The sequence below is a fragment of the Tachypleus tridentatus genome, chromosome 8 (assembly GCF_004210375.1).
Source record: "Tachypleus tridentatus isolate NWPU-2018 chromosome 8, ASM421037v1, whole genome shotgun sequence".
Lineage (NCBI taxonomy): Eukaryota > Metazoa > Arthropoda > Merostomata > Xiphosura > Limulidae > Tachypleus > Tachypleus tridentatus.
Window position 1 is genome coordinate 43692873 of NC_134832.1, and position 12508 is coordinate 43705380.

General features: G+C 29.9%; 1 protein-coding gene across 1 annotated transcript in view; it reads right to left on the minus strand.

The window, feature by feature from the left end:
- Positions 1-4554: 4554 nt before the first annotated feature.
- LOC143222307 (uncharacterized) overlaps positions 4555-12508 on the minus strand; it is a 188539-nt gene continuing 180585 nt past the window's right edge. The window contains 2 exon segments of the mRNA XM_076448661.1: positions 4555-8029; positions 11311-11519. Coding sequence (XP_076304776.1) covers positions 7887-8029; positions 11311-11519 — 352 coding nt within the window. The 3' untranslated portion in view covers positions 4555-7886.

The window sequence follows — 12508 nt, forward strand, 5'->3', positions numbered from 1 at the left end:
TTTCCACACTTTTCCAACTTGGGACTGTTTTTTTTTTTTGTAATTTTTCATGAGACCCAGCCTCCTCAAATACCTAATTAGATAAACCACTAAGACATGTCTAAGTCTTAACATCAAGCTGAAGCAAATAGTTCTATCAACACATCATTGGTTATAAAATATACAGCTGTTTTATAGTATTACTATGTAAAAGAAAAAAAGTAATTATAATTCATTATTATTTAATACTTACATTAACTGTGTACTTATTAATGCTCTTCTTAGAAATAATTTACCTAATGAAAATGATGGTAGTGTTTTTAACCACACAGCAACTTCAATCAGGAGTTAAAGAAGTTGGAGTGATCCTCTAATCTGTTCTGGTACTTAAGAAAAACAATGTTAAAAAGCTTGATTCACATTCGTAAATCATGACAAAGGGCATAAGAAATCTCAGCATGACAGCTCAGTCGAAAATTAATTAACGAAACTTGTGTCTTCATCCACTTATAATGAAAAAACTAACTACAATGAAGTTGACATATAAGAGTTTCCTCAATATTTTTCACTATATCCACAATTCTGCTTTCACTGTACTATTAAACAGGTACAATAAATTCAAATGATTTTTTGTTGTTGTTATAAACATGGGATGAAATTATTTTTACTGCAACAAGTATTAATGTTTCACCAATAGTACGCAAATAACCTGTCTTGGCTATTAGTTTTGATATTTGTTGGAAGATCTTGTGGAAAAAGTACGAGAAATTATTTGTTTGGAAAAAAATATTTCATTTTTCTTATGAAAAAATCTTCTGGAAACTCGAGTATTCTGGATGTCTGTTATCCAAGTGGTGTTTCAGTTTTGATGGTTTCAATGCTCTCATTTGATAATGTTGAACAACAAAGAACACATAGTGTCAAGTTGTTATTGCTTGCACCACTTATAAAACTACAGTTCAAATATTCATCACAATATTGTCGAGTCCAAGCTTGAGCTTTTCATGTGATAAATGTTTTTTCAACCATCTATCCATATTGGAGGAGTTTTCTTGAAAATGAACAACTAGACCAACCACCAAACTTTTCACTGCAAGCTGACTATCATGCCTGAATTAGTTTTAGCAAGCTGTAGTGATCTTTAATCACTTGCTGCAACTCTTCTCAAGTTGCTGTTTAAAACTGATAGCCTTGTTTATTTTGCTGCATGGCCAGTTCATTTTATAGTGATCCAGTACTTCACGTGTAACGTTGATACTTTGCTCCTCTCTTTCATAATTATGTCTGGGCAAAGACATCATTGGCATTGGTTGAGGCCCATAAACTATGAAAAGACTAATATAGCCCTACCCATTCATTGGATACCTTTTCTAGGCTGTATCAGTGTTTAGTTGGTTAATTCCTAGTATAGTTTGTGCTTGGAACAATAGAGGTTCATGGGGAGAACATGTGTCTGAAGCTCAGATATCACAGCTGCAGGCTTTTTTGTCTCTTGTGACCAGTTCAAAACCATAACTTGCACTTTCTGATGACAGGAGCCGTTTTTGTTAGAATGAGAACATTTCGTAAACCCAGGTGGTGTCTCTTTACTTCTCAGAAAGTCCTTTCATTAATTTGTCCAACAAGATAGCTTTTAATCTGTAAAGGTCATAACCTTTCCATGAAAATTTTGCAGATCATCAGCACAATCAGTTATACCCTTAGTGGTATCCTCTTCCAAGACTTGAACTCAGCTGGATAGACTATTCAATTTTACACCAACCTAAGCCATCAGTGCAACACTTAAGTACACACTTCAGTGGCACAGGAGGAAGTCTGTGGACTTATTATGCTAAAAATCAAGTATCTATACATATGGTGGATAAAGCAGAGATAATCCAATGGGTAGCTTTGCACTTAACAACAAATAAACAAGTCACTTAAGTACCTCACAGAGTCCAGGGTTAAACCATTCAATCTCCAGATTAAATTTTGGGTGGCCAGTTTTGTAGATTGTAATTCTAGGAAGTAATTCGCCTGAAACAAAACAAAAAGTGGCCCAAGTCCCTGTGAAAGTTGAGAAACAATTTGCTTTGCTTCTCAATGGGACCTGTTGTTGTAGACAAAACCTCTCAACTATCAACATCTGGTTGAGATTTCATTGACATTCTGGGTAATCATTTTGAGGGATCCTGATCAACCCATGGACCAGTTGTCAGTCCGTGATCCAGGTAAGCAGAATTATGAATTGCTCCTGGTATCATGTAAAAGTCCAACTCGACACCAGGCTTCCCTATGACTCATGGATACACTGATAGGAAACCTCCCATTTGGAGCGTCTTTACTGGCCCATGAATCATTCTCACACCTGCTACTGAGCTGTTCACCAACACCTCCAGTCCTTTTTAATTATTATGTTATGGCTTTGATCAGATCTGGGGTGAAGTTAATCTGATGTTCAAAGACCTGGAGGTCTTATACAGATTGCCCCTTCAATCTTGACCCACCAGGAACCATAACACTATGACAATTTTCAGTGATTTACTTCTCCCGTGCACTGAAGCTTTAAGGGAAAAATACAATAACTGATTTGTGTAAACCGGACTTTGGCAATTCTCATTGATTTGTTGGTTACAAAAAGAAAGAGGTAATGGACTGTTGGTCAGCAGTGAGTCTTAAAACCTAAAGAGGACTTCTCCTTGTCCTGATAACTTTCTATAACCAGCACTTCTTTTTTTAATTAGCACTTTGAACTGCAGAAGATACCATTTCATCAAAAGAAATTTTTTAAAGCTTAAATAACAAAAGTTTAACTAAAGGGTGATACACATAGACAACTGCATAATAAGAATAGAGGAAAACAATTACCTTTGTTTTTCTCAATTCTGTAATTATCCGACTTCACAAAGCACTAACAGTATCAAATACTAATTCCATGATAAGATATTCCGTGGTCATGAAACCAACATTTTTCCCTTCCTATCTACTCTACAATATTTTTAGGTAGTACTGATTTCCTCCAAGATTGACAAGATAGTTCCCACTGAATAAAAGGAAATTTGTTAATATACTTAAAACAATAATTCTTTCTTCTCTTGCTGAGTTCATAAGAAATAAAGTGAGACTGAAGACAAATATACAATCACAATAAACAAACTTTATTTCAACTTGGTGAAAATATACCTTATTTACCAAAATCGACAGTTTCCTTTCCTGAAGAATTAAGTTTAAAGTTGTTCTAATTTGTTCAGATGAGGTCACAAGAATAACTGCTGAGACCTCATTCCCCTTATCATCTATTGAAGCTATAAAGTAATTTAAACCAGAAGTCAGATTTACATTGCTGAATTCTCCACTATCTTAACATGTTAACATAATAATAATTATAAGAATAAGCTTATTTTTTAACCAAATCTGTTTTGAAAGAAAAGTTACTGAACAATGTCAAGGTAAACATTGACTCCCAAGTTTCCTTCTTTCCATGTGTTAACAGTATTGAGTTTTTTCTTTGTAAAGGCTATTTATGCATTTCTCAGTAGATGGTGAATTTGGCTGAAAGTATAAAAATGGTAATACACGGGTAAGTAATACTTATGTGTCATGTATTTTTCCCCCAATAAAACTGATTTATTAAAATAATCATAAGTATTTTCTGCATTCCACTGGTTTTAATATAGTTTTAAAACTATTGGAGTTTTTCTACTATTATATACTGTACTGGGCATATGTCACAAGTAAAACTGTTTGAAAACTTCTTTTTACATATAAGCAGGACCACCATAAGAGTTGTAAATGGAAATACCTCTCCAAATCTACTTATTCTAATTCTTTAATATTACATACAAACAATATACTTTTAGCATGTTACCATGAAGGCACCATCGAGAGAACCACCATATTGATAGTACCATATGAATGAAATCCTCTACAGACTTGTATTGAATTCACCAAAAATAATTGCAATCTACTTATACAAATATCTTTTTTTTTTTTTTTATATAAACTGTTTGCAGGGGATCAAACACGAATGCCTTGTTTTCTCAATAAACAAGGAAAGTAAACCATAACATTTTTTAACTTAACATCAAGTTTATTTATTTATGTTGTTACCAGGATGAATGAATACCAACATTTTCTTTTAAACCAAGAGAGAGAGTAAACAGGTACTAATCTGTCATTACCAGTTATTAATTAATGTTTATATTTTAAAGTATTTAATTTGGTTTCTATCTCCTCACAATACTGTAACAAAATAACCACATTCAGTTTTCTGCAAAATACACATAAATAGTGTCTGTACCAACATATGAAATACAACTTATTTTAGTATATAAATAGCTTTCTTTGTCTGCTGTTTATAATGTGTTGTGTTACATCTTATCTAATAGTGCTTGTATAACGTGATTACAAGATAAAAAGTGTATTTGAATTTTTAAATTAAAAGGATTACTTAACTGGCACAAATGATTAATTGTACATTCAGTAAATACATTTTCCCACTTGTATTCTGAAGAAAAATCTTGCATTCACTGTTGACTGCAACACATCAAAATATTTAGTATCATAATAATGAAAATTGACAATATACACAAAGTCTCTTGGAAGCACCGATAAAGTTTATTAAAATAAGTTTTGTGGAGGCAGGTAGTCAACAAAACAGGGGTCACATAGAAATATTACTTTACATCAAAACAATATTGAACAATTTACTTACACACCACTAACCCACCTCTTCTGTCAATTCCATTCACTTACCAGTTAATGTAAATTTCACAAGATCACATAAAGTACAAAAATCATAATCTACATTAAAATGAGCTCAAATAGCCAGCATAAGCATAACATTAGCTTTGATTATGGAGGTGCTGTACATGTTAGAATGACATGGAATCTGTAATTATCAATATTTATCTGATACAAAAAAGGTATGCTAACCAGTAGCAAACTAACTAGAAATTAATTCGCATAGTTGGAATAAAACAGTTCATAAAACATTTAGCTTCTATATTTCTAGTCTACAAGAAATGTGACAATGCATTTTATTAAATATTGCTCTTGTCACTCAATAAAGTCCATTAAATATGTTTTACCTTTTCCTATGATGAAAATAAGATAAATCATGCTAAAAATTTAATTCAATTCACAAAATGCACTCTTTGATAATGTTTAATGATACTGTGCCACTTACTAAACCAGGGATTACTCCTTTCAATCTTAGTGTCAAACTGCTGTGAAAGGATAGTGTGAAAATACTTAAATGCTTGACTATGACTGTGGAACACTTAATTGTACTTTTAGTCAATACCACAAACAACAATGAAACATTAATTATAATTTACTCACTACCTTAGAGCCAAATGTGCAACTTAAACAACTATGTTTCCAAACTTTAAAATTTACTGATTGTGATTACAGAATAATTTAAAACTAATAAACTCCTTCACTTGATTGTCTCCAGTTCAAAATAAAAAATACACTGAAAATAGATTGTCAGGAAATTCATAAGAACAACAACAAATCAAACACTATGTACATTCAAAGTATATTTTTATCATTAATATTTTGAAGTCTATGTTTTGTCATTAAATCCACCTGTTGGAATTTAATCTCAAATACAAGCTTCATAAAGTTAATAATATTTTATGTATAATGCACAAAAACATGCATATCCATCACCTCAATAAATGCCCCTTCCTGCAGTATAGAACCAAAGTGTTCCTAGATTATTATGATATCAGTGCCAATAAATTACTTATTCACCATAAAAGAAAAGAATGAGAGCCAACATTATACACAAACATTCACTTTCTACAAAACTCCTTACTTTTAGAGTGTATAAATTAAGTTGAAGTTGACTAACAGGAATTATTAATTCTTACAGTATCTCGATCTCATGAATATAATGATCAATGTGACAAAATCATTTGACAAGCTTATAAACATATTACAGTCCCAGCATAAATGCTGATATGCCAAAAAATACACCTAATTCACTCCTAGCTATCCATATGAGTAATTCCAAGAACCATTTTTTACTGCATATTTTATAAAAATGTAAAATTATTAAAAATACCTTTTTATTAAAAGAAAGGTTTTAGTCCATGATATCAAACTTATTCTAAAACACTTCAATTACTGTTATTTGTAAGAACACACCTTTCTAAGAAATACTAAGAAATTTGGAAAAACTTAAGTAATATCTGTGGAGAAACTAAGAAAATATGTTCACTAATGATATATACCGAATTATGATACGATTTAAATACCTGCATACAAGTTCTTACTACTCACTCTTTACCACCTGTTCACTTCCACCATTACAAATTTTTAATACTTGTTTACTTCTACCATTATGTACTCCTTGCCACCTATTTTTATTTTCATCCTTACCTATCATTTATTTGCTTCCATTGCTAACTACTCTTTACTATTTGTTTACTTCCACCATTTAATTACTTTATACAACATTCAATTCCATGATTTCTTATTTAAATTCCCATTTTATTATAACTTGTGTAAAAACTTTCTAATGTTTTCTACCTATGCCGACTTTTTATATAAGCATCTGCTTTAAACATTAGGTTGATTTACATCAGTTACTACTTTGTTTCACCTTTACTTATCTCTACCTCCTTTTTAACTTCAAGATTACACAAACATTAATGCACATTTTTCTATCAGTATTTTATTAGTCAGCAATATCTTTAAGGCATGCATTGTTTTTATGAGCATCTAATTCTTATTAGTTTAACTCAAATACTTCAAAGTTTCCATGCAAAATTTCAATTATCTTATTGTAACTGCCTATAAGACAAAAAATCCTAACTACTAGATATTTTTCACCATTAGCCCACTTCAACTACAGTTTAGTTTAATAAGAGGATTCTGCTGAGAAAATTTGGTATTATTAGGTATGTATTTGATTGCATTGTTTTCCATTTCAGTATTTGATTTTTATTATTAACTGTTTGTTAGACTACAAAACTGCTTTAAGTACACTGTATATATGTTTTTAAGCATTATTCTTCTTTCTGCTAGATTTTCACTTTCTGAAAAATTCTCTCTTGAATTCTTTTCTAATTCAATTGATCTTTATGTTATATAAACACTCATGTGTCAATTCACACACACACACACACACACACACAAAACTGATTGTGCAAAAGCATTCAAAATAATATATATTTTAAATAAAGAGTTGATACTAAAACTTAAATTTAAAGACAAAAAGAAGCTTGGATAACAATAACTAGTGTATCTGTTTAATGGATTTGAATGTTAATTGTTTTTTTATATAAACTTGCTAAATGCTCTCCACAATTGAATTACTGTGTTAAATTGGCTGACAGGTCAGGAACCTTATTCAGTTAAGAGATATTCTCTTGTTATTTATAACACAAGAAACATTACATACACTAAATAGAAACTAAACTCCTAGAGTTTAGCAACATATGTAGAAAAATAATGGGTGTAACACAAACAATGGAAATTATCTTTATTGAAAGAAATAGTGGATACCTGATAAATTTACTTTAAGGTGACACAACAATTACAGGTTCTAGAGAAAAGTTAAAGGTCATGTCAAAGGCTTACATAAATTACATAAGAATACCATAGAATAGTTTTAGAATGCAAACAATCATGCATTGGATTAAAAAAAATAGTATCACACAATAATTTTTTCTATCCGAATTTGACCATTTTTACTAAATTTTATCTAATAAACATTAACTTCCCCTCTTTCCCTGAGGAAAATAACAAGAAAACACTATCAGTTGTAGCAACCTTTGTCTCTGACATATACACCTAGGTTTCTTCTGCAAAATGAAAAGAAAAAAACAACAAAAAAACAAAAACATTTAGATTGTCTGCCTCTGGACCAGCCAGTAAAATTGAAAAAGTCATCATTCACTTTTATTGGTTGATGGTCACGACTTTCTTGTCTGCATACTAGGTCGCAGAAGCAGGGAACAATCCACCCACATATTGAGTCGGTCGAGCATGGCTTTCCAAACACACGTTTCCTCCATTTGTGAATCCATCCAATCCACTGTTCGACCCTGGAACTTACCTGAAATTAGAAATGTCTTTTGAGTTTTTTGTTATCCATAAATGTTTAATATCTTTTTCTTTTTGGTTTTAGTCTTATATAAGGAGAAATGCTAGCTTGAAAGCTAACATAATGATGAAGAAACATCCATGTATAACTCGTATGTTTGCCATAAAAAAAAAAATATGTACACAGCTGCCCAGTAGCACATATAGCCCATTTTGTAGCTTTGTGCTTAAATACAAATATATACATGCACACACAGAGAAAACTTACAGTAAAAAATTAAGTACAAAAAAACCATAAAACTCAAACTGTAAAAAAAAAGAATAAAAACCTTTGATTTTGTGAAAGAATTTACACTGTGTTTCAATAACATTAAAAATGTCATACAGTCAGACATGAATAAAAGAAAAACCAAATTTTGATATTATTTAAAAAGAACTTATTTTGTAGCATGATGTGTTAAAGAGAAAATCAACATCAATTTAATCATTACAACATGATTACTTGCCATATGAAACTAGGTATTTCAAAAAAAGTCAAATTAGGCATATAAAAAGAAAAACAGTGTTTGATTTAACATTAGAGAGCATCACTGTTTGAAACATTTAGCACTAAGAGCTAAGCAAAAAGGCTTATCACAATATAAACAAACACTTTTAACAATTGTTCTAAACTCTAGAAGTATATTAGATTTGTTTTCATTTATAAAAATTTCTAAAATAGTATAAATTTAGATTAATTAGATTTATGCATATGTGTCTCAAAGCACTTGTACACATGAAAATTAGGTTGACAAAATATTTCTTATAACATTGAAAATTTTATTTTTTGACACTGACTTGTATAATCACAACTTAATATATTATGACTCTGAATTGCTTTCAATAACCCATTAATGTGATAAACAATTAAGTTTCATAGAGTTTTATATTACAAACAAACAAAAATCACAGTGCACTAGTAGTGGTACTAAAAATAAATCTAATTTAGACTTAACTATTGTCATTATAGTCTTTCATGAAAACCTTCCTTCTAAAGGATTTCATCTTTACAAAATTATAAAATCAATTGTTCCTCATATCTTAGTAAACTAAAGTTTCTTGGTGCCATTTCCTTTCTTATTTGTACTTATTTTATGTCCACGGTTTTTAAAAAATTATTTTAATATTATTATGTTATCAAATTTAATTATGAAATTTTAAAAGATATGTTTGATATCATTGGAACATTTTAATAATAGACAATTGAGGAATATAAACACTACTTAAAGGTCTTGCAATTTTATAACTTGACAACACAAATAGATGTATTAACATTTATAGTGATATCACATGTACATTTTAACCTCTTAGATATTTTCTTCAATGGTTTTATGCTGTTATCCATAAAAATATTCAGGTAATTACTAATTACTACAAATTGTTGCTTTCTGAGTTTTCTGTTTATATTTTCCTAATATTCAGAGCCAAAACGTATCATGGCTTTAATCCTCCAAATATACCAAAGTTGATTACCCAGGTCGGCCACTAACAATTTAAAGATAACCATTGATAAATTTTTCTTTTTTTGTGTATGCATTTCCTTTCATTAATGGAAATAAAAACTTTTCACTTCTTTTCTTGCATAGTTATATATCATGGGTTAAAAGTTGATTAATTCCTTTTATGGCAGATACCGATAAAACAAGGCTAGCTGGTCCAGCAAAGTACTATGTTTTAAGTTACAAAGCCAAAGACAGTTATTTGACAATTGTATAAGATTTGGAAGAAACATAAAAAACAACCACTAATGAAACATGACCTTCAAAAGTTAATACATACAGATTATCATTTAGGTTCTTACATCTATATTTGCATGTCTTATTTAACTCTAAGGATAAGTCATGAATTTTAAAAAGTTAATATTAATTTGTGATGTTCTCTAGTGGTCAAAATTTGAACTTTAACATATTGCCAATATGTAGTTGTAATAAGTCAATATTTCAAATATTTGAAACACTGTTTGTCACACTCATTACAAATGTTGGTTAAATAAACGTAACACTTTCAACAAATAATTGTTCAATCAAAAAATATTAAATTCTCTTAAAGCTATCATCCATGCTTGTATTTCAAACTTTACACATTTAAGCAAATATCTGACAGAACCATATTACACAGTCAGAAAATAAATTTATTTTACATTCACTAAGTCAGCAAACAAAATAAATTGACTAACCTATAAAAGTTTTTAAGAGTTTAACAAATAATATTACAGTAAAAGTTAAGATAAGTTCTTAATTATATGAAAAACAAGAGTAGGTAAAAACCTTTTGGGACAGCATAATAGCAGAATAAATTAGTACAGTTATGTTATAATAGCTTTAAAAAAGGCAAGAAATCCCATTGGATAACTAGTAAAGTAAAAGAATAAATAGGTCCACCTGTGTGATAAGAATTAAAAAGAGCAAGAAACAAGTCTTACTCAGTGATCAACAAGGAAGTCCAGGTATATTATCACAAGAAAATAACAAAGATATCACTGGGTGACCAGTACAACACCCAAATTAATAGTTTTGTGACTGTTCAAAAAATGCGAGATAATTCAAAACTGGATTTAACTTTGATATCAGAAAAAAAAAACTAGAAAAAAAATCTGTGCAACTTGTTAAATAACAGAAGAATCTGAAATTGTTGTAATATGGTAAAAATAGAAGACTAAATTATACGTAAAGAGTGCTGTCTAATTTTCTTCAATGTACGGGTATATGATTTAGACATTATTTGTGATATATTACATTCCACTGCAAGAAGCCTGATTTCATTCAAAAATAATTATGTGCTAATTTTGTTTTATAAATCTGAGTAGCTTACTCATATTTTAATCATAAAGATATATTAGTATTAAGTCTGTTTTTGCAGACATGTTTATATTAATATTAATTCAAGTTATAATAAATATTATTCTTTCAGAAGTTCTGAATATGTACATACAAGATACTGCTTGTGTGATACCTTTGAACAATAATTCATGGCTTCTTTCATTTTACAAATTATCTCCTATGGACTTAGCCTACTTGTTTAATTTTTAAATTATAAGAAATCTTACAAAAAAAAACGATGGTTATTATGACATATTCTTAATGCTTTTCCACAACACAGCACTTTCTCATTTTGCAAAAGACCTTTCACAACTAGAGTTTCAGTTCATCTCCAATTACTTGTTTTGCTAAAATAGCCAAAAACAACTTACCCTAAGAAGAAACAGTCAAATTATACGTGATTCAGACACATTAGAATACAGTATGGTAGACTTACCAGTCCCTGCACTGAGTCTCACACCACCCAGGAAATCATTGCTTGTGATTTTGTCATAATCCCATACAGTCAGTTCAAGACACCTTTCTTTGAGATCATCTAGAGTGACATCATCATATACAAAAGTGTGATTCCATTTAGGGTTGCAAGTCTTTTTCAGTACAGGAGTCTTTTGTTTGCTGTTTTTAGATTTGTCTGGAAGTAAGTAGCTGTTACGAAAATACACCATTATCAGTCAATTCTGATTCAAAGCAAATTAATGATGCAGATAGGTACAAAAAATAACTTACAAATTAATGAAGGTAGCTGTATAACACAAATTGATAGGAAGAACATACTACAATAAACCAATACATATACAAAAAGTGGAAAATATAATAATTAAAATGCATTATAGATTACTAACATCTTCACTATCAACAATATTTACAACTGTCTGGATAGGCACCAAAACTATCACAACTAATTTCATGACAAGTTGTCTTGTATGTATTTTATATATAACTAACAACTTAGAAATAATGTATTTTTAAAGAAATTTCCTAGATTCATTGCCAAACCTTTTTCCAATCACATGTAATGGAAAAAAGGTATAAGATACACATTATCACATCTTTTGAAAATGACAAATACTAAAACCAGATTTTCAAACTTTTTTGTCAAGTATTTGTGATAATAATTTTCAGATCTGAATTGTTAATTTGATTTAAAAAGGAATATTAATATGATAAGCCTACAATTTTATAAATATATTTAAAGAGTAAATAGAGTAAATTTTATGAGCTAAACATGTGGTAATGTAAATGTTATTATAAACATACTGTGGATAAAATGATGTGTGGATATATAACAACTCCTAAATATGTAAGGAACAGAAATGAAAAAGTAAGTTTTCACCACATTAGTATACAAGTCCATCAAGACCAATGGGTAGTTAGTAGGCATTAACAGCATTACCAGTCCAATAAGTGTTTAAAAGGAAAGTTAGTACATAAATAATGAAAAGTGCATTACTCTCGTGATGGTACAGAACTGTACATTGAAATTAGTGTAAAAAGTAATATATGTTGCAATGGTTAAAAAAGGATGCTACTAGTTGCATTCTCTTAAAACAGAAATTTCCATGGGCAAGTTACATATTCTAAATTTATCAGAGTTCTGTTTTCAGGGTAACAGATACCATCTTCACAGTCAAAGT